Source organism: Sapajus apella, unplaced genomic scaffold (genome assembly GCF_009761245.1).
Source record: "Sapajus apella isolate SASKATOON/1434 unplaced genomic scaffold, GSC_monkey_1.0 scaffold1, whole genome shotgun sequence".
Taxonomy (NCBI): domain Eukaryota; kingdom Metazoa; phylum Chordata; class Mammalia; order Primates; family Cebidae; genus Sapajus; species Sapajus apella.
The window spans coordinates 21591149-21615100 of NW_022436941.1; the positions used below are offsets into that span (position 1 = coordinate 21591149).

At 37.4% G+C, this 23952-nt stretch overlaps 1 protein-coding gene across 2 annotated transcripts in view; it reads left to right on the forward strand.

Moving 5' to 3' along the window:
* DTWD2 (DTW domain containing 2) overlaps positions 1-23952 on the forward strand; it is a 174952-nt gene that overhangs the window by 42907 nt on the left and 108093 nt on the right. The window contains exons 3-5 of one of the 2 annotated variants that reach the window (XM_032272811.1): positions 10602-10696; positions 22014-22206; positions 23685-23744. In XM_032272811.1, coding sequence (XP_032128702.1) covers positions 10602-10696; positions 22014-22206; positions 23685-23744 — 348 coding nt within the window. The remainder of the gene's footprint in view (positions 1-10601; positions 10697-22013; positions 22207-23684; positions 23745-23952) is intronic. The other variant, XM_032272866.1, reaches the window with a different exon arrangement.

A 23952-nucleotide genomic window follows, 5' to 3' on the forward strand; every position in this document is an offset into this window, starting at 1 on the left:
TTTAACAGAGACATAAAAGAAATTAATCGGCCAGGCGTGGTGGCTCATGCCTGTAATCCCAGCACTTTGGGAGGTTGAGGCGGGTGAATCATGAGGTCAGGAGATTGATACCGTCCTGGCCGACATGATAAAACACCATATCTACTAAAAATACAAAAATTAGCTGTATACTTGTAGTCCCAGCTGCTCAGAAGGCTGAGGCATGAGAATTGCTTGAACCTGGGAGGCAGAGGTTGCAGTGAGCCGAGATTGCATCACTGCACTCCAGCCTGGGTGACAGAGCAAGACTGTGTCTCAAAAAAAAAAAAAAATATTTCTTTCAAATGATAAAACACTTTTTTTTTTTTTTTTTGAAGTAGAGTCTCCCTCTGTCACCCAGGCTGGAGTGCAGTGGCACAGTCTCAGCTCACTGCAATCTCTGCCGCCCGGGACAAGCAATTCTCATGCCTCAGACTTAAAAACACTTTTTCTTTTATTGCAAAGTGTTAACTACTCTATTTGGTGGGCGGCCTTTTCCTCAGTCTTAACAGCATCATGCTTTTGTCAGGATTTTGACAATTTAGTCGCTAGCACTATTTTATTGCAGTTAAACTTAAGACATGTACAGCTCAAATTTATGTAAAATGATAGCTTGTTGGCCATAGCAGTTTTGGTTAAAACCTGACGTTTGAGGCTAGCAGCAAACTCAAAGCCTGACTTTTGAGGAGGCCTGACTTTGGGAGGCTGAGGAAGGAGGATCATTTGAGTCTATGAGTTTGAGACTAGCCTGGGCAACATTAGCGAGACCCGCCATCTCTACAAATTAAAAAAAATTAGCCAAGTGTGGTGGTGCATGTCTATAGGCCTAGCTACTTGGGAGGCTAAGGTAGGAGGATCCCTTCTGCCCAGGAGTTTTAGGCTGCAGTGAGCTCTGATTGTGGCACTGCATTCCAGCCTGGCCTATACAGCAAGACCCTATCTTAAAAAAAAAAAAAAAATCCAAATCACTTGAGATTTGATGGCAAATACTGCGTTCATTTTGCAGTATATACAATATGGTGCCTTTTCATTGTGTGGCTTTAGATATAACATAGCTTTTTTAATGTGGGTGTTTCATTGATTTGTGACAATGTTAATATTTTCTTTCTATTTTTTATAGAGCTGAGTTTTACTGTGTTGCCCAGGCTGATCTTGAACTCCTGGCCTCAAGTGATCCTCTTGCCTCAGCCTCCCACAGTGCTAAGATTGCAGGCATGAGCCATCATGCTTAGCCTTTTTAAAAAAAAAGTTTTCAAAAGTTTATATATATATATTTTACTGCATTTCAGGTTCTGCGGTACATGTAAAGAACATGCAGGATTGTTGCATAGGTACATACATGGCAGTGTGGTTTGCTGCCTCCATCCCCATCACCTGTATCTGGCATTTCTCCCCATGTTATCCCTCCCGAACTCCCTCCTCCACACTGTGCCTCCCCGAGTCCCCCCCAACAGACCTAAGTGTGTGATGCTTCCCTCCCTGTGTCCATGTGTTCTCATGTTCAACACCCACCTATGAGTGAGAACATGTGGTGCTTGATTCTCTGTTCCTGTGTCAGTTTGCTGAGAATAATGGCTTCCAGGTTCATCCATGTCCCTACAAAGGACACGAACTCACTGTTGTTTATGGCTGCATAGTATTCCATGGTGTATATGTGCCACATTTTCCCTGTCCAGTCTATCATTGATGGGCATTTGGGTTGATTCCACATCTTTGCTATTGTAAATAGTGCTGCAGTGAACATTTGTGTGCATGTGTCCTTATAGTAGAACGATTTATAATCCTTTGGATATATAGCCAGTAATGGGATTTCTGGGTCAAATGGAAATTCTATTTCTAGGTTCTTGGGGAATCACCACACTGTCTTCCACAATGGTTGAACTAATTTACACTCCCACCAACAGTGTAAAATTGTTCCTATTTCTCCACATCCTCTCCAGCATCTGTTGTCTCCAGATTTTTTAATGATTGCCATTCTAACTGGCGTGAGATGGTATCTCAATGTGGTTTTGATTTGCATTTCTCTAATGACCAGTGATGATGAGCATTTTTTTTTTTAAGAAAGAAAGAGAGAAAGAAAGAAAAAAAAGAATAATAAAGAAAGAAAAAAAAAGAATAATAATGAAAAAAAAAATAAAAGAATGAAGGAGAGGAAGAAAGAGGAAGAGGAAGAGGGAGAGAGAACGGGGGTGTTGCTTTATTGCCCGGGCTAGAATGCAGTCTACAAATGGGTGTGCCTATAATTGTGCTTAATAATGGAGACATGAAAAAAAACGAGGGAAGAAAATAACAAACAAGCAGCCAACCAATATTTCATTTAAACCTATAAGTAGACGTGATGTGGTACTGTTAAGAGTGTGTATTTTGTGTATTTAAAGTGGAGAGTTCTATAAATGTTAATTAAGTTTAGTTGTTCCAGATCTGAGTTCAAGTCCTGGATATCGTTGTTAATTTTCTGTCTCATTGATCTGTCTGATATTGATGTTGAAGTCTCCCACTATTATTGTGTGGGAGTCTGAGTCTCCTTATAAGTCTTACATATCTGGATATTCTTCTATTGGGTGCTTGTATATTTAGGATCTTTAGCTCCTCTTGTTGCATTGATCCTTTTATCGTTATGTAATGTCCTTCTTTGCTTCTTTTGATCTTTGTTGCTTTAAAGTCTATTTTATCAGAGGCAAAAATTGCAACTCCTGCTTTTTATTTATTTATTTATTTATTTTTGCTATCCATTTGGTTGGTAAATCTTTCTCCATCCTTTTGTTTTGAGTCTTTGTGCCTTGCATGTGAAATGGGTCTAGATGCGGCATACCGATGGGTTTTGGCCTTTTATCCAAGATGAGCTTTTTTTCATATGTTTGTTGGCCTCATAAATGTCTTCTTTTGAAAAGTATCTGTTCATATCCTTTGCCCACTTTTGAATAGGTTTGTTTGTTTTTTTCTTGTAAATCTGTTTTAGCTCTTGGTAGATATTGGATATAAGTCCTTTGTCAGATGGGTAGATTGCAAAAATTTTTTCCCATTCTGTTGGTTACCAGTTCACTCTAATAATGATTGTTTCTTTTGCTGTGCAGAAGCTCTGGAGTTTAATTAGATCCCATTTGTCTATTTTGGCTTTTGATGCCAATGCTTTTGGTGTTTTAGTCATGAAGTCCTTGCCCATGCTTATGTCCTGAATGGTTTTGCCTAGGTTTTCTTCTAAGGTTTTTATGGTGTTAGGTCTTATGTTTAAGTCTTTAATCCATCTGGAGTTAATTTTAGTGTAAGGTGTCAGGAAGGGGTCCAGTTTCTGCTTTCTGCACATGGCTAGCCAGTTTTCCCAACACCATTTATTAAACAGGGAATCCTTTCCCCATTGCTTGTTTTTGTGAGGTTTGCCAAAGATCAGATGGTTGTAGATGTGTGGCATTGCCTCCGAGGCCTCTGTTCTGTTCCATTGGACTATATCTCAGTTTTGGTACCAGTACCATGCTGTTTTGATTACTGTAGCCTTGTATTATAGTTTGAAATGAGGTAGCATGATGCCTCCAGCTTTGTTCTTTTTGCTTAGAATTGACTTGGCTATGCGGGCTCTCTTTTGGTTCCATAAGGTATTTTTTTCCAGTTCTGTGAAGAAGGTCATAGGTAGCTTGATGGGGATAGCATTGAATCTATAAATTACTTTGGGTAGTATGGCCAGTTTCACAATATTGATTCCTCCTAACCATAAGCATGGAATGCTTCTCCATGTGTTTGTTTCCTCTCTTATTTTGTTGAGCAGTGGTTTGTAGTTCTCATTGAAGAGGTCCTTTACATCCTTTGTTAGTTGTATTCCTAGGTATTTTATTCTCTTTGTAGCAGTCGTGAATGTCAGTTCATTCTTGATTTGGCTCTCTTTAAGGCTGTTATTGGTGTATATGAATTCTTGTGATTTTTGCACATTGATTTTTTTTTCCTGAGACTTTGCTGAAGTTGCTTATCAGTTTCAGGAGATTTTGAACTGAGACGGTAGGATCTTCTAAATATACAATCATGTCATCTGCAAATAGAGACAATTTGACTTCCTCCTTTCCTAATTGAATACCCTTTATTTCTTTTTCTTGCCTGATTGCACTAGCTAGAACTTCCAATTGTCTAGTGCCACATTTCAAAGGGAATGTTTTCAGTTCTTGCCCATTCAGTATGATATTGGCTGTTGGTTTGTCGTAAATACCTTTTATTATTTTGAGCTACTTTCTGTCAATACCTAGTTTATTGAGGGTTTTTAGCATATGGGCTGTTGAATTTTGTCAAAGGCCTTCTCTGAATCTGTTGAGATAATCATGCGGTTTTTGTCTTTGGTTCTGTTTATGTGGTGAATTACGTTTATAGACTTGCATATGTTGAACCAGCCTTGCATCCTGGGGATGAAGCTTACTTGATGGTGATGGATAAGCTTTTTGATGTGGTGTTGCAATCGGTTTGCCAGCATTTTATTGAAGATTTTTGCATCTATGTTCATCATGGATATTGGCCTGAAGTTTTCTTCTCTTGTTGAGTCTCTGCCTGGTTTTGGTATCAGGATGATATTGGTTTCAGGATGATATTGGTCTCATAAAATGATTTAGGGAGGATTCCCTTTTTTTGTATTGTTTGGAATAGTTTCAGAAGGAGTGGTACCAGCTCCTCTTTGTTGTCTGGTAGAATTCGACTTTGAACCCAGTTGGACCTGGGCTTTTTTTGGTTGGTAAGCTATTAATTGCTGCCTGAATTTCAGCCCTTGTTATTGGTCTATTCAGGGTTTTTACTTCTTCCTGGTTTAGGTTTGGGAGGGTGCAAGTGTCCAGGAATTTGTATGTTTCTTCAAGGTTTACTGGTTTATGTGCATAGAGTTGTTTGTAGTAATCTCTGATGGTGGTTTGTATTTCTGTGGAATCTGTGGTGATATCCCCTTTATCGTTTTTTATTGCATCTATTTGATTCTTCTCTCTTGTCTTTTTTATTAATCTGGCCAGTGTTCTGTTTTGTTGATCATTTCAAAAAACCAGCTCCTGGATTTATTGATTTTTTGAAGGGTTTTTTTTTTATGTCTGTATCTCCTTCAGTTATTTCTTGTCTTCTGCTAGCTTTTGAGTTTTTTTGATCTTGCTTTAACTCTCGGGTTTGACGATAGGATGTTGATATTAGATCTTTCCTTGCTTTTAATGCTTCCACATTTAAAGTTTCTAGTATGTTGTGTCTTCATTCTCATTGGTTTTGAAGAACATCTTTATTTCTGCCTTCATTTCATTGTTTATCTAGCCAGCATTCAAGAGCCAGTTGTTTAGTTACCATAAAGTTGTGCCGTTCTGAGTTAGTTTCTGAATTCTGAGTTCTAATTTGATTGCACTGTGGTCTGAGAGACTGTTTGTTATGATTTCCGTTCTTTTGCATTTGCTGAGGAGTGATTTATTTTCAATTATGTGGTCAATTTTAGGGTAGGTGTGATGTGGTGCTGAGAAGAATGTATATTCTGTGGATTTGGGATGGAGAGTTCTGTAAATGTCTATTAGGTTTGCTTGGTCCAGATCTGAGTTCAAGTCCTGGATATTCTTGTTAATATTCTGTCTCATTGATCTGTCTAATATTGACAGAGGAGTGTTAAAGTTTCCCACTATTATTGTGTAGGAGTCTAAATTTCTTTGTTGGTCATTAAGAACTTGCTTTATGTATCTGGGTGCTGCTATTTTGGGCACATATTTATTTAGGATCATTAGCTCTTCTTGCTGCATTGATCCTTTTACCATTATGTAATGTGCTTCTTTGCCTCTTTTGATCTTTGTTGGTTTAAAGTCTATTTTATTAGAGACTAGGATGGCAATTCCTGCTTATTTTTGCTCCCTATTTGCTTGGTAGATCTTCCTCCATCTCTTTATTTTGAACCTATGTGTATCTTTGCATGTGAGAAGGGTTTCTTGGATATAGCACACCAATGGGTTTTGACTTTTTATCTAATTTGCCAGTCTGTGTCTTTTGATTAGGGCATTTAGGTCTTTTACATTGAAGGTTAATATTGTTATATGTGAATTTGATCCTGCCATTTTGATGCTAGCTGGTTGTTTTGCCCAATAGTTGATGCAGTTTCTTCATTGTGTCAATGCTCTTTACTATTTGGTTTGTTTTTGGAGGGGCTCGTACTGGTTGTTCATTTCTATGTTTAGTGCTTCTTTCAGGAGCTCTTGTAAAGCAGGTCTGGTGGTGATGAAATCTCTGAGCAATTGCTTGTTCATAAATAACTTTATTTTTTCTTCACTTATGAAGCTTAGTTTGGCTGGATATGAAATCTAGGGTGAAAATTCTTTTCTTTAAAGATATTGAATATTGGCCCCCACTCTCTTCTGACTTGTAGGGTCTCTGCTGAGAGATCTGCTGTGAGTCTGATGGGCTTCCCTTTGCATGTAACTCGACCTTTTTCTCTGGCTGCCCTTAGCAATTTTTCCTTCATTCCTGGCAAATATGATGATTATATGCCTTGGGCTTACTCTTCTTCTGGAATATCTTTGTGGTATTCTCTGTATTTCCTGGACTCAAATGTTCCTCTGCCTTGCTAGGTTGGGGAAGTTCTCCTGGATAATATCCTGAAGAATGTTTTCCAACTTGGATTCATTCTGTCCATCACATTCAGGTACACCTATCAAATGTAGATTATGTCTTTTCAAATGATCCCATATTTCTTGGAGGCTTTGTTCATTTCTTTTTACTCTCTTTTCTCTAATCTTGCCTTCTCATTTTATTTCATTGAGTTGATCTTCAATCTTTGCTATCCTTTCTTCTGCTTGGTCGATTTGGCTATTGAAACTTGTGTATGCTACACGAAGTTCTCGTGTTGTGTTTTTCAGCTCCATCAGTTTATTTATGTGCCTCTCTAAGCTGTTTATTCTCATTAGCATTTCATCAAACCTGTTTTCAAGATTCTTAGTTTCTTTGTATTGGGTTAGAACATGATCTTTTAGCTCAGAGAAGTTTGTTATTACCCACCTTCTGAAGCCTGTTTCTTTCAATTCATCAGACTCATTCTCCATCCAGCCTTGTTGTTCCCTTGCTGGTGAGGAGTTGCAATCCCTTGGAGGAGGAGAGGCATTCTGGTTTTGGGTATTTTCATCCTTTTTGGCTGGTTTCTTCCCATCTTTGTGGATTTATCTACCTGTGTTCTTTGTGGTTGGTGACTTTCAGACAGGGTCTCTGAGTGGATGTCTTTTTTGTTGCTGAGGAAGTTATTTCTTTCTGTTTCTTAGTTTTCCTTCTAATCATCAGGTCCCCCGCTGTAGGACTTTTGGAGGTTCGCTCCAGATCCTGCTTGCCTGGGGATCACCTGCAGCGGCTGCAGAACAGTAAGGGTTGCTGCCAATTTCTTCCTCTGTTATCATTGTCCCAGAAGGCTACCCGCCAGATGTCAGCCTGTGCTCTCCTGTATGAGGTGTCTCTTTGGTTATACAGTGGATGGGGAGCTGCTTGAGGAGGTGGTCTGCCCCTTATGGGAACTCAAGTGCTGAGCTGTGAGCTTCGCTGTTCTGTTCAGAGCTGCTGGGCAAGTACATGTACGTTTCCTGCAGCGGAATTCATAACCACCTTTTTTCCCCGGGTCTCAAATGTTTTAAATTTATTTTTTACTATTATTAATCCATGGTTTAATTCATTCATCATTGTGTGTGCTACAAACATATTTTATGTGTATACAAGTACATCCCTACAGTTTTTCCTTCTCAGCATAGGAATTTTCTATTTTATTACTATTTTTCTTTTTTTAAGAATGGGGTCTCGCTATATTGCCCAGGTAAGTCTCAAACTCCTGGACTCAGATGGTATCCTCCAGCATCTGCCTCCCTAAGAGCTGGGACTACAGGCATGAGCCACCATGCCTGCCCATATTCAGCAAAGGAATTTTCCAATCTTCATCTAACTTATTAATAATGGGCTACCTGTGCTTAACTTTAGCACACCATTTTCAATAAAAGGTTATGCTAGTTTTTTCACTCTCCCATCAAAAAGTTACTGAAAACCATTTGGATAGGCTCTTGGAGGGGGTTTTGGAAAAAGAAGACTTGGTGGAGGAGATGATATGGACGTGATATGATGGAGCATTTCACAGAATAGGTATATATATATGTTGGGTCTGACCCACAGACCCTGACCCAGCGACGGTTGAACAAAGGTGCCCTCAGACACAGATATCCAGTGAAAGAGCGGGCTAGGGGACCAGGCCACTCACAGACACTGTGGAGGGTGCTATAAAAAGTCGGCAGCCCAAGCAGCCTGAAAAGGGGGCCTAGGGGCCTTTACTTAGTATAAATTTAATGACAAAGGCCTAAAGCAAATACCATTTGTGGGTTATTAACTTTATGGATCTCCAGAGTAGGTAACAGTTTTTCTCAGGATGGTCAAAGCTTGGTTTCTGGGGAAACAGGTAAACAAACTAATCTGGATAAATTTCCTTGCACTCTCTTGTAACTTGCCCTACACTGGCTACCTTCAGCCATAAACTTCTTCCCAAGGCTTTGCCAAACCTTTCAAGAGGGTTTGTATCCATTTTACAATTTTTCCCACCACCATGACTGAACTCCTACACATGTATATAAAATTACTTAATGATTAAAACAGAAAAGTTATCTCAAAAATAACAAAAAGCTTTACAAGAAAGAAATCTTATGTTAAACTATTTGGCCTTTGTGAACAATGTATATTTAGTCATGAAGATGCAAATACTGTTTACTGACTTAAATAAAAATATTAGATGTGAGAAGAAGGAGTGATGTTGGAAAGCTAAATCCTCATTTGTTATGAGAGGCACTACTTAAGGACTCTGGAGCTAAACTGCCTGAGTTCAAATTCTTTTTTTTTTTTCGTTTTTGAGACGGAGTCTCACTCTGTCACCCAGGCTAGAGTGCAGTGGTGAGATCTCAGCTCACTGCAACCTCTGCCTCCCAGGTTCAAGTGATTCTCCTGCGTCAGCCTCCTGAGTAGCTGGGACTACAGGCACGTGCTACCACACCTGGCTAATTTTTTTTTGGTATTTTTCATGGAGATGGTGTTTCACTTTGTTAGCCAGTATGGTCGTGATCTCTAACCTCATGATCTGCCTGCCTCAGCCTCCCAAAGTGCTGGGATTACAGGCATGAGCCACTGTGTCTGGCCAAATTCTTAATAGTTCTGTAAACTCTGTAACTTTGGGCAAGTTAATTAATATCTCTGTGCCTCATTAGTAAAATGGATATGACAAAAGTTATATTTCTTTCTCTCTCTGTGTATTGCACTTAGAAATATGTGCTTTAATATTAGCTGTTATGATGATAATTGGTAGTTTTTAGATAATATCTAAAATTGATAAATCAAAAAATAGGGGAAAAAACCCGTATATTATGTGGATATATGGAGATGACTGCCAGAAGAAATAACCAAAAGAGTTAAAATGATTGCCTCCAGGAAGTGGTACTGGGGAGTACATCTGGGAACAACTGTGGCATTTTAAATCTTTTAGCCCTATTTAATTTGATATGTATACATGTATTATTTTGATAAAGGTTTAGAAAGTGATTAAGTCTGTGTCACAGTCTCATGGTGATGGTAAGGAGAGAAGAACATTCTATTAAACATTAGAAAATGTCCTAAAACCACCTAAGGCAGAGTAACAAATCACTTGGCTCTATGGGCTTCAAGATGGAATTCTCGTGGCAACAAGAAAGATGGTTTCCAGTGTTGGAAGCTAGAATATTGAAGAAACCACTCACGATAATCAAGTTAATGGCATTTTCAAAAATGGCCCCCAGATTTCTCCACTCTAAAGTTATTATTTTTGTTCTCTTTCCATACCCCATATTCTTTGGAAGCAAGGCCATAAATCCAGCCATACTCAAGTGGGAGGAAGAGATTAAGCTTCATGTTCTAGAAGGGGAAGTATTTACATTTATTATTTGGAATTCTTTTGTAAGGAAGATTTGTTTCTTCTCCCCCATTAAGTCATTTATTTATATCATTCTGGACTCTTAATTTGTACTTTGGGTTATAACCCAGTATTTTGTTATTTATTTTGTTGCTCAAATTGTTCAATTTTAGCCATTGGGAGCTCTTTGAGATTGGCTTCTCTGTCCCTTTGACATGTCCCATTGTTTTGTTTTCTTTTTCTTTTTCTTTTTTTAGTTTAAATAAAGAGGCTATGCTGGGAAGAACCTCTTGTTTTGTTTTCTGAGCACTTCCTTGTTTTTGAGGCATAAGACCTAGGCAATTATCTTCAAGCTGACATAGTGCAAAATGTAATTACTCATGAAATAAAAAACTTGTCAGAATAAATGATTCAATTTAGCTAAACACAAATTTACATTTTAATAATCGTAATCATTATATATATTAATGTAATCTTCTTTGATCAGTAAACCTGTAAACATACCCAAATAGAATAAAAAGGTGTGCTTGTGTTATTGTTAATACTGATAAAGCAAAGAAATTTTACCTCTTTTTATTAAGCTGTGGTCTTTAATAAAAGACTTGTGAAACTTATACATAAAGTTATAAATCAGATGTTCATCATAAAATATTTAAAAGTGTATATATCTAAGTAAAAATCTATGTTTTAATTCATTTTTTAATTAAAGGAAAACAAAGTGTTGCGGACAGTTCCTCTACTAGCAGCGTGCCTCCCCCAGGACAAGTGCAAAGTAAAGATCGGTCGTCGCTTCAGTGAAGAAAGGTAAATTAACTGTTAGGGCAATGTAAATATTTCTTTTCTATACAGATCTTTAATAATCGTTTCTTTCAGGTCATTCATTTCTTTCAGCTTATTCATGGTCTAAAGAGTGGATATAGTAAAAAAATTTAAGTTCTGCTAACCCCCGACCACACAAAATAATACAAGACGAAAACAACAAAATCAAAAAAAAAAAAGGTTTCAACTAAGGAATGATAGCATTATCTGAATTTCATAGTAATATATGTTTAGCTTAAAAGGCAAATATACTTAGTGTTTATATCATTTTTGTTAAAAGTGCCTTCCAGTTGGTAGATGGTAGGGTTCTTTTTTTTTTTTTTAAATATCTTCTACAACATTTTTTTTTTTTTTTTTTAGTAGATTTCTTGTATTAGATTTAGTTCAGTTTTTTTCCTATGGTGTCTAATATGGTGCTTACTCAGTAAATTATTGTTACTATTTTTCAAGGTAGGATCTCACTTTGTTGCCCAGGCTGGAGTGCAGCAGTGTAATTTTGGCTCAATGTAACCTCTACCTCCTGGGCTCAAGTGATCTTCCCACCTCAGCTTCCTGAGTAGCTGGGACTACAGGTATGAGCCACTGGGCCTGCCCAGTAAATTATTATTTGCTGATGAATTTTAAATTAAAGCAGTTCAATGTAAGTGTGGTAACTGAATGATTAATTTCAGCTTTTATTAGAGTACATGATGAAATTGTGGGGGAATGATTAAGAGACGTACACCTTTTTTTTTTTTTTTTTTTTTTAAACAAAGGTGTCCTTTGCAAATTTTTGCTTCCAGTATATCAGAAAACAGTTGGTTTTTATATATTAACCCTGAATCCAGTAACTTTCTAAATTCATCTGTTGTGGAAGTTGTTCTGTAGATTCTCTGGAACTTTCTATGTAAGCAGCATTGTCATCTGCAAATGGTATTGTTTATATTTATTCCTTTCTGATACTTACCCTTTTTTTTTCTTGCCTCATTGCAATAACTGGTAACTTTAGTATAATGTTTATTAGAAATGGCGAAAGCCAACACCTTTACCTTGGTCCCAGTCTCTGTGGACATTATTAACTATGATATTGGCTATGACATTATTAACTGTGATATTAGCTGTGGACATTATTAACTATGATATTATTAACTATGAATTGGTCAAGCATTATTGAAGTATAATTTGTAACTGGGTTTTTTCTTGGGTGCTGGTGAGGCACAGCTTTCCTGAGAGAATGCTGTGGGTTCTTGGCCTCCAGTCTCTAAAGAATAAGTGATAGGACCACTGCAGGTGCGCCATATGCTCATAAAAGTAAATACTGGACCCAAGAAGTGTTGCAGAAAGCTGATTTTATTTAGGTAGAGAAAAAAGAAGAGAAAGACTTCCATGAAGATTGTGGAAGGGGATTCCAGAGGGGAAAATCCCACCATGTGGTAGGGGATTCCAGGGAGCTGGAAATCCGGCATGGGTGAAGGAGCAGGGGAATTTATCCTGGGAGAAATTCTCACCTTCCCAAGTTCCTCTGGCCAATGAAAGGAGTTCCTTTAAACTTCTACTGGGGTGATTGACTCTTAGTTTCCTCCCACACCCACGAAATTCAAACATAAACTGTTAAATCTCCTGGATGGAGAGAGATGGGAGAGGGGCATGGTGCTGGGAAATTTTTGCCCTTAAAACTACACCCCCTCATGGACCTGGAAAGAGAACACATTCCCTAATAATTGATAGATAAAAGTTATATTTACCGTATACAGTGTGATGTTTTGAGATATGTATACATTGTGAAATGATTACCACAGTCAAGCTAATTAACGTATCCATCACCTCACATAGTTACTTGTTAAAGACGTTCAGTAATATTGAGAATACTATAGTATGGCTGTGTCAGGTGAGACACAATGAGGAAGTGAAGCCAAAATGCATGAAAGGAAAGAAGTTTATTACACGCATTTACCAGAGAGGTCAGGATGTCAGCGTAAGGCCAAAGGGAAGTCTGGAAACAGCAGGAGATTCAACCATTGGGTGAGAGGGAAAGGGAGACCTGTGAGATTATGACTTTATTAAGGTCTGTGGGTGTTATCCCTTAGGATTTCCCTGTGGGTTGTGGACTGGCTAGTTTAAAGAGAGCAGTGTGAAGGGGGAGCTTATTCATATGACTCTGGTTTTGACCTTTAGGTTTTATTGTGGTCAGCAGCTATGGGATGTGTTGGGTTTTGGGTTAGTGAGGAAACAAGTAAGCTATATGGCAAACACCACACAGGGAGGGAGAGTTTTAACTAGGCCAGAGGTGACAGGGTTGGATTACAGATAATTTATGTCAGGCCTAAAATCAGTGCCAAGGCAATAACTGTATTAAACACATTTATAATAATAGTTTTGCTTTTTTTTGTTATTTTTTTGCAGTGAGAACATTTAAGACCTGCTCTCATGGCCGTTTTCAAGTATACATTTATTGGAATAACCATGTTATACAGTATATCTCCACATCTTCATTTTTGTAATGTTGTTTATCAGTTTCTAAAGTGCCGAGAGTTTTATGAGTGAGTGTTGAGTTTCGTGAAATGCATTTATTGAAATGATCATGTAGAATCTCTCTAAAATTCTGTTAATATAGTGGATTATATTGATTGATTTCTGCATGTTTAAACCTGTCCGTTTCTAAGATCATGCCACTTCATTCCTGCCTGGGTAACAGAGCAAGACTGTCTCAAAAAAAAAAAAAATAAAAGACTATTTCTCAGTTGTCAGATGCAGTGTTATACAAATTATCAATTAGGTCAAGAGGGTTGATAGTGTTGTTCAAATCTTCTGTATTTTGACTGATTTTATGAGCACATTTTCTCTCAAATAGCAAGGAAATTATGTTAAAATCTCCAGCAATAATTAGGGATTTGCTTATTTTTACATTTTGTTCTTTTGGTTTCTGTTTTATCTATTTGAAAACTCTTTAGGTGAATATGTAGTTAGTGTTTTTTTTTTTTGTTTTTTTTTTTTTTGAGACGGAGTTTCGCTCTTATTACCCAGGCTGGAGTGCAATGGCGCAATCTCGGCTCATCGCAACCTCCGCCTCCTGGGTTCAGGCAATTCTCCTGCCTCAGCCTCCTGAGTAGCTGGGATTACAGGCATGCGCCACCATGCCCAGCTAATTTTTTTTTTGTATTTTTAGTAGAGACGGGGTTTTACCATGTTGACCAGGATGGTCTCGATCTCTTGACCTTGTGATCCACCCGCCTCGACCTCCCAAAGTGCTGGGATTACAGGCGTGAGCCACCGCGCCCGGCCGTTAGTGTTGTTATGTTTACTTGATGCATTGGTCCTTTTATCATTATTACATGTTGTTGGAAAAACGCTGAAACGTTTTTCCTCTGCTGTGGTGTCAACACCACAAACTTCAACACAGAAGACTTCTGTGACCCCCAAATGTGTGAGGATTTCTCCCCACAAGCAAGCAAGCAGGCAGTCAATTTTGTAATAACGCCAGTTGGGTGTCCTTCAATTCAATTCTGACCCTATCTAACTGGAGATAGTGTCACATCCCACAAGATGAGGGCTCAGTTCCCAAGACTGCCCTTTCCCCACTTCAGACACCATTGACAAGCCTGGGCCTCAGGAACTTGTGACTGATCAGCTTCAAGTTGGGGCTTCCACAACTCTTGGTTTGGCTTCAGTTAATTGGAAACACTTAATGTTTAGCAGTTTATGATAAAGGATATTACAAAAGATACATATGAGATGTGTAGTGCAAGGTACAGAGAAAGGGGTGCAGAGCTTCCATGCCTTCCCTGGGGCACTACCCTCCGGGAATGGCTGCATGTTCAGCTCTCTGAATCCTGTCCTCTTAGGTTTTTATTTAGGTTTCATTATTCATGAGTGATAAAGCCATTGGCCATGGGTGAACAACTTGGTCTTTAGCCGCTCTCACTCCCCTTTGTCTTTCCAGTGACTAAGCCCACCCTGAAGCTGTCAGTCAACATTAGCATACAAAAAAACAACATTTTGGAGATTCTAAGGATTTTAGGAGTTGTATACCAGGAAGTGGAAAGAAGACCAAATATATATTTCTCTTTGTCTTAAGGTCTACTATGTGTGGGTACTAGTGTTTATATGTTATGGGTCTTGGTTTTTAAATTTAATCTAACAATCTCTGTTGTTTAATTGGAGAGTTTATTTCTTTTACACTGGATGTAATTATTGACTTGTTTTCTTTTACATTACTGGTGAATACTGTATTGATATTTGACTTCTGTTAGTCCTATCAGTTATTTGATCTTTTGTTCCTCTTTTATGTCTTCTTCTGGGTTATCAATTTATTTTTTTTAGCATTCCATTCTATTTATTTGTTGGCTTTTTAGGTATGCCTTTTGTGGTTAGTCTTTGGATTATACTATGTATTCTTACTTTATCACAGCTAATCTTGAATTAATAATGTTATACAATAAATATATAACAAAAGAACCTTGCAAAAATATAATTCCATGCAGTCCCCTTCTATTTTTTATGTTATTGTTTTCACGCAGTTTACTTTTAGATAATAAGGGAAATCGGGTGTAGTGTATATAGGAATTTTCTGTACTGTTTTTGCAATAATTGTAAATCTTTTTTTTTTTTTTTTTTTTGAGACAGAGTTTCACTCTTGTTGCCCAGGCTGGAGTACAATGGTGCAATCTAGGCTCACTGTAGCCTCTGCCTCCTGGGTTCAGCAGTTCACCTGCCTCAGCCTCCCACGTAGCTGGGATTACAGGCATGCGCCACCTCGCCCAGATAATTTTGTGTATTTTTAGTAGAGATGGCGTTTCTCCATGTTGGTCAGACTGGTCTCGAAGTCCTGACCTCAGGTGATCCATCCGTGTCGGCCTCCCAAAGTGCTGGTATTATAGGCATGAGCCACTGCGCCTGGCCAATAATTTTGTAAATCTAAAGCAGTTATTACTCTTTGCTCTTTTTTTTTTTTTTTTCTTTTTTTTTAATAGAGACAAGTTCTCACTATGTTGCCCAGGCCAGTCTTAAACTCCTAGACAAAAGCAATCCTCCTGCTTTGGCCTTTCAAAGTACTGGGATTACAGATGAGAGCCACTGCACCCAGTCCTCTTTGCTTTTTATCAGTGTTTTGTAGTTGTTCACATTTAGATACTTGACATATTTTATTAGATTCATACCTAGAAATTTCATTTTTGGAGGGCTATTTTAATGGTATTTAAAGCAATTACAAATGTGAATTTTTCATTGCTGGTTTGTGGGAAAGAAATTGACTTTTGTATATTAACCTTATATCTTGTGACCTTGCTGTTGTTCTTGGAGGTTTTTTTTGTCTCTTTTGTCAGTTCCCTGAGCTTTTCTACCTAGATTATTAGGTCACCTGAGCAATAGTGATGGTTTCATTTCATCTTTCCAGTTTGTATGTCTTTTGTTCCCTTTTATTTCAATAGCTAGGGGTTGAATAGCAGTGGTGAGAGTATGTCCCTGTTTTGTTCTCAATCTTAGGGAACTGTTACGTATAATGCTAGCTATAGGTATTTTGCAGATGTTCTTTATTAAATTGAGGCCATTCTCCCCTATTCCCAGTTTGTTGAGAGTTTTTATCATGAGTGGGCTTTGGGTTTTGTTGAATGCATTTTCTTTGTGAATTGATACAGTCCTTTGATGTATCTTCCTTAGTCCGTTGATGTGGTTGATTACATTTATGGATTTTGAATGTTAAACCAGCCCTCCATCCCTGTACTAAATCTGATTTGGTGATGGTAGATAATTTTTTACACACCTTTGGATTTAATTTGCTAATATTTTGTTGAGAATTTTTGCCTTTATGTTCATAAAGGATATTAATCTATAGTTTTCCTTTCTTGTAATACCTTTATTTGGTTTTGATATGAGGGTAATGCTGGCCTTATAGAATGAGTTAGGCAGTGTTCTGTCTGTTTTCATTATCTGGAGACGAGATTATAGAGAATTGATACCATTTCTTCCTGAAATGTTTGAGAGAGTTCACTGGTGAAACCACTTGGGCCTGGTGATTTATTTTTTAAAAGATTATTAATTATTGATTCAATTTCTTTAGTAGACATAGAGCTTTTTAGTTTTCCTTTTTCTTCTTTTGTGAGTTTTGATTATGTTTTTCAAGGAATTAATTTCATCCAAACTATGAAATCTGTGGGCATTGAGTTTTTTATAGTATTTATTATTCTCTTAATGATTATAGAATCAGTAATGATCACCCTTTCTTATTTCTGATATTGGTAGTTGTGTCTTTTTCTTTTTTATTTTTTTAACCTCAGCTGCAGTTTTATCAGTTTATCTTTTCAAAGAACCAGTGTATTAATTTGCTAGGGCTGCATTAATAAAATACCACATACTGAGTGGCCAAAGAGTTTATTTTCCCACAGTTCTTGAGTGTAGAAGTCCAAGATCAAGAGGGCAGTAGATCTGGTTTCTCCTGAAGCCTCTCCTTGAATTGCAGTTGGTTTCTCTGTCATTGCCTGTTCACATGGTTATTCCTCTGGACAGGTGTGCCCCTGCCAGCTCTTCTTTTGTGTCCAAATTTCTTCTTCTTATAATCATACCAGTTAGATTAGATTAGGGACCACCATAATGGCTTCATTTTAACTTAATCACCTCTTTAAAGATAATTCATCTATCTCTAAATACCAACATATTCTGAGCTACTAGGGGTTAGGACTTCAAAACGTACATTTTGGGGAGGACACAGTTTGTTCTATAACAGTCAGCTTTCGTTTTCATTGATTTTCTCTATTGTCTTCCTATTTTGAACTTCACTGATTTCCATCTTAAGTTTTACTGTTTCTTTTTTTCTTTTTTTTTTTTTTTGAGACAGAGTCTTGTCGCCCAGGCTGGAGTGCAGTGGCGCAACCCCAGCTCTCTGCATCCTTTGCCTCCCGGGCTCAAGTGATTCTCCTGCCTCAGCCTCCTTGAGTAGCTAGGATTAAAGGCACCCACCACCACACCTGGCTAATTTTTTGTATTTTTAGTAGAAATAGGGTTTCATTATGTTAGCCAGGCTGGTCTCGAGCTCCTGACCTCAAGTGATCTGCCCACTTTGGTCTCCCAAAATGATGGGATTATAGACATGAGTTACTGTGCCCAGCCCTTCTTTTCTTTTTGTAGTGCTTTCTTTAGGCTTAAATTGCTCTTCTTTCTCTAGCCTTTTTTTTTTTTTTTAATTTTTTGTCAAGACAGATTCTTGCTACATTGCTCAGGCTGGTCTTGAGCTCCTGGCCTCAAGCAATTCTCCTGCCTCTGGGGTTAGAGAAGTGAGCCACCATGCCTGGCCCTATCTAGCTTTCTGTTGTGTTTTTAAGGAGGAAGCTTAGCCTGTTGATTTTCAGGTCTTTCTTCTTTCCTAATATGTGCATTTTAATGCTATAAGTATCCCTTTAAGCATGCTTTTCCTCCATCCCACACATTTTGATAAGTTTTGTTTTCATTTCGTTCAAAATATTTAAAAATTTCCCTTGAGACTTATCTCTTGACCTGTAGTTTATTTAGAAGTATGTTGCTTGATCTCCAATATGGTGGAATTTTCCAGCAAGTTTTCTGGGCTCTAATTTAATTCCATTGTAGTCTGAGAGCATACTTTGTATGATTTCTATTTTAAATTTGTCAGGATATGTTTTATGGCCCAGAATGTGGTGTATTTTGTTGAGTGTTTCATGTGAACTTGGGAGGTACGTGTATTTTGTTGTTGGCAGACTATTCTATAAATATCAATTAGATCAAGTTGATTGATAATGCTATTCAGGCCAACTATATCCTTATTGATTTTTTGCCTGCTTGATCTCCCAGTTACTGACAAGGTTGCAATGAAGTCTCCAGCTGTATTACTGGATTTGTCTATTTCTCCTTTCTGTTCTCTCAGTTTTTGCCTTACATATTGTGAATACTGAATTGTTAAGTATATACATGTTAGAAGATTGTTACGTCTTCTTAGAGACTTGAGTCTTTTGTCATTATGTAATGCCTCTCTTCATCCTGATAATTTTCCTTCTGATGGCTGCTTTGTCTGTAGTTAATATAGCTAGGCTAGTCCAGTTACCTTTTTTTTTTTTTTTTTTGAGACAAGGTCTTGTTCTGTTGCTCAATCTGAGTGTAGTGGCACAATCACGGTTCACTGCAGCCTTGACCTCCCAGGCTCAAGTGGTTTTCCTGCCTCTGCCTCCCTGGTAGCTGGGACTATAGGTGCACACCACCATGCTCAGCTTATTTTTAAACACTTTTTTAGAGATAGGCATCTCACTGTGTTGCCTAGTCTGGTCTTAAACTCTTAGGCTGAAGCAGTGCTCCTGCCTTGGCCTCCTAAAGTGCTGGGATTACAGGTTTGAGCCGCTGTGCCTGGCCTGCAGTTATCTTTTCATTAGTATCATTATGATATATCTTTCTCTATCCCTTTTGTTTTTTGAAACGGCTTTATTGAGACATAATTCACATACCATTTAACTTACTAATTTAAAATGTACAAATTAATTGGTTTCTAGTATATTCAAAGATATTTGCAGCCATCACCAGTCAATTCAAAATATGTCATCACCTCAAAAAGAAACCCTCTACCTTTAACTATCACCTACTTATCCCTATGCCTTACATCCTCTCTAACTCCCTGCCCCTTCCCAATCCTAAGCAAACACTAGTCTACTTTGTGTTTCTATTGATTTTCCTATTTGATATTCATATTTGATATCTGATATATGTATGAAATAATAGATTTGGACTTTTGTGACTGGCTTCTTTCACTTAGCATGTTTTCATGGTTGTAATATATATGTTGTAACATATATTAGTACTTAGTTTCTTTTTGTGGTCAAACAATAGGCAGAAAAAAATCTGTGATAAGTAGTTTCTCTTGAGGGAAAGGCCTTTGTTGCTTTTCTTTTCTTTTTTGAGGCAGAGTTTCATTCTTGATGCCTAGGCTGGAGTGCAGTGGCCGCAATCTTGGCTCACTGAAACGTCCGCCTCCCAGGTTCAAGTGATTATCCTGCCTCAGCCTCCCGAGTAGCTGGGATGACAGGCATCTGCCACCATGCCTGGCCAATTTTTTGTATTTTTAGTAGTGATGGGGTTTCATCATGTTGGCCAGGCTGGTCTTGAACTTCTGACCTCCAGTGATCCACCCACCTTGGCCTCCCAAAGTGCTGGGATTATAGGTGTGAGCAACTACACCCAGCCAAGATGGTACTTTTCACCTTTCCCTTCCCTAAACACAACAGGATTTTTCTCAGATCTTCACTATGAGAACCTGGGGGGCCCTTGGATGTAATGATTAGGAAAGTATGAACTCTCCTCTTAATATTGGGTCCCCATGAGTTTTAACTCTCAAGCTAGTCCATACTCAGCATGCAGTAATTTGTCACTGACTTTTTAAGTGTTCCTACCACTTACTGGCTTTAGTGGTTTCTGCTCTTCAGTAAACTGATTTGGCTCTGGTTCTCTGTACTGACCTTGTTTCTCCAGTCAGGGAGTATTTGCCCTGGGGCCTCAGTTCTCTGATGGATCTAAGAAAAGTTGTTAATTTTCAGTTTGTTAGCGTTTTTCTTGTGAAAGTGGACTTGATGACGTTCAAGCTCTTTATGTCTGAACTGAAATTGGAAATCCAAATTATTGTATTTCAAAGAAAAATAATTGGTCTCCTTTCCTCTTAAGAGTGTTTTGTTTTGTTTTGTTTTTTGCTTGTGGGCAAAGGATGTCTCATTCATCATTTTATCTCCAGTACCAAAGAGCTTGGACACGTTTTTGAATGAATGTTGAATCAGCTAACCCTATAACTGAACTAGATGATGGTAGGGGCCAAAGGAACCTTTCTCTTCACCGTCTGATGGTCTGTTGAAAATCATCTGACAAAAGGCAAATTAAAGGGAGAAAGGCATACAAATTTATTAACGTACAAGGGAGTCTTACAAAATACAGGAACTCAAAGACATGGCCAGATGGTTGATGCTTTTATGCCATCTAGAGGTTACAGAAAGAATAGGGCTTAGAGCATGGCAAAGCCAGTTATGTTGGCAAAAAAATATGGGAGAGGAAGAAGAGGAGGCCTGGCTAGCAAAAGTGGTCTTATTATGCAGACGAAACTGCACAGATAGCATCCTTCATAGAAAATAGAGGGCAAATATTTCTTTCAGACCATTAAGTTTGTCAGACTTTCAGTATTTCCTAGATTGGAACAAGGGAAGGTCCTCAGAGAAAGCCTGGCTACCATTTGTTTTTCTCTACAGTTGCAACAATTTTGCAAGGCTACTGCTGTTTGCAGGCCCTCTAAACAGCCATCTCAACATATGTCAAATAAGTATATTTTGAAGTGAAATATTTTGGTTTCCTTCAATCGATAATATAAGGTGTTATAAGAAAACTTCAGCCAAATTAAATTTAAATGAATTTAATTGAGCAGTGAACAATTTGTGAATTGGGCAGCCCCCAGAATCACAGCAGATTCAGAGAGATTCCAGGGATGCTTCGTGGTCAGAGCAAATTTATAGACAAAAAAATAAAAATAAAAAAAATGGAAGTGATGTACAGAAATCAGCAGTGAGGTACAGAAACAGCCGGATTGGTTACAGGTTGGCGTGTACCTTCTTTGAATGCAGTTTGAACACTTAGTAGTCTGTGAGTGGTTGAAGTATGGCCACTGGGATAGGCCAAGTCTCAGCCATTGTTACAGGTGCATACTCCTAAGTTAGGTTTTCAATCTTGTCTGCTTGTTAAGATAGGTTAGGATTCATCCACAAGGTCTCAAATATAGAAGTTTGGAGTCCTTCTCAGGCCATATTTAGTTGGCTTCAACAAAGGTGAATTTGAGAATGTAGCTTGCCTGTGGAGCCTAACTTCTCTTTATGGTTCTTCCATTGCTACTAGGTTTTGTCCTGGGATTGATCTGATTATTTGTGCTAGGATTATTAGGCAATGTCAGTTGTTTGCTTCGATAAAGGGGATCAGATTACCCATGAAGTACTAGTGAGAAAAGGAAGAATTCCTTGGAAGGGCTAAAATTATGGCACTGGCAATTGGATAGAAAAGCTTTAATAGAGAATAATGAGGATTGGAAAGCCAATAGGAGAGCGGCAGAATCGTGGTGTGAATAAATAAATAATATATATATATATATATATTCAAATATATATATATATATATTTACTGTGTACTCAGTAAAGAGTACACAAAATTTTGAGTTTTTTAAATTCATGCTTTATGAACTAATTAGTATATGTATTTGATTAGAAATGACTAGATATAGGGAAACTTTTATTAGGAAATTCAGTAAGCATAATAAAACCTTTTTTCTCACAAGCTAATAAAGATATATTGAAAAAAACTTTTTCAGAGATCCTGAACTTTCAACTGTTTGCCGGAAGTCTGGTACATTAATATTATATCCAGGGGCTGAAGCTGCTAATTTGGAAGAATTTATATTAGATTCTCCTGTTTATCCTTCTACAATCATCATCATTGATGGTACATGGAGCCAGGCTAAGGACATTTTCTATAAGAATTCCTTGTTTCGACACCCCAAACAGGTAAGCTAGTAATTTTAACAGAGAATAAATGCAAATGTATAATTAGGTACATTGTATGTGTTTTCTGTGAAGGATACACGTGCATTTTTATATATGAATTTGGTGGTATTTACATGTGTGAATGTATACTACATAGATATATGTGTGCTTATGTTTATAAGTTTGAATATATATATATTTTGAATATATATATGTAAAATTTCAAATTTTTCATTTCATCTCAATTCCGACTGCCAAATTTCACTGTAGTTTAGGCATTTGGCTAGATAAAGAGTCTCTTAGACATTTACTCAGAAAAGTCTAAGAATGATTTTTATATGTATTAATGTTTTTTGTTGAGAAGTATTATCTTACTTAAATACTTTTATTTGGCTACTGAATTAACTAGTTCTTATGAGGAATGACTAAATTTTTATGAAATACTTTTTATCATTCATTATTATAGTTAAATGGTTTATTCTTCAGTTTTTTGATGTAATTAATTATGAAGACACATTTCTTAATATTGCTCCATTCTTGTATTCCTAGAATGGACTCTACTGAGTAGACTATTAAGAATTTTTGATACATTGCTGAAAAATATATTTGATTTAATGGCATTGAATTATGTGTATATTTGGTCCATTGTCAGGTTTGGGTATTAAGATAATGTTAATTTCTAAAGTAAATTGGAGCGATTTTAATATTTTTCTATGACCTGGAATAGTTTAAATAATACTAGAAATCCTTCCTCCTTAGAAATTAGATGGAACTCATTGGTGAAATCACTTGGTTCTGTTCTCTTTAAAAATGTAGCTTTTAAATTCTTATTTCAGACTCTTCTAAGGAAATCATTTATGCTTTCCACTTCTATTTGGATTAGTTTTTAATAACTTTTATATTTCTCTAGGGAATTGCCTCATTTCTCTAAGTTAGCAGATTGAATGCCATATACTTATATACATTCTTAAATAATTATTTTAATTTCTCAGGAATGTTTCTTTCTTGTTTTTAATCATGTACACACAAACATAGACACAGATACACATACACAAACTTTTTTTTTTTAACATGAATAGATTTGAAAAGGGTTTCTCTATTTTATTGAGCTTTAAAAGTGTAAGCTTTAAAAAGTATATTGTTTATGTTGGCTATTTAGTTTATTTTTATTTCATGATATTGAATTTTTTTCTTGACCAATTTTATGTTTCATCTTTTTGGGCTTATTTTCTTCTGTTGTTTTTCTGATTTTATAAGGCTTTTACTAAGAGTACTTCTGTAGACTGAATTGTGTTCCCTGTCCCTCCCCCAACCCTGCATATATTGGAGCTCTAACTTCCAGTATAATGGCATTTGGAGTTGGGGTCTTTGGGAGGTGATTAGATTATGAAAGCCCTCATGATGAGATTAGTACCTTTAGAAGAAGAGACTTGAGAGATATTTCTTTTTCTCTCTCTGTCTCTCTGTCTGTCTCTGTCTCTCTGCATTTGAGGACACAGCAAGAAGACTTCCATTTGCAAGCCAGGAAGAGAGCTCTCACCAGGACCCTGACAATGCAGGTACTCTGATTCAGACTTCCCAGCTTCCAGAACTGTAAGAAATTGATGTTACAACAACCTGAGCTGACTAAAACAAGTACTAAATTTTCTTATTAAGATTTCTGGGCTGGGCGGGGTGGCTCATGCCTGTAATTCCAGCCCTTTGGGAGGCTGAGGAGGGCCAGTCACTAGGTCAGGAGATGGAGACCATCCTGGCCAATATGGTAAA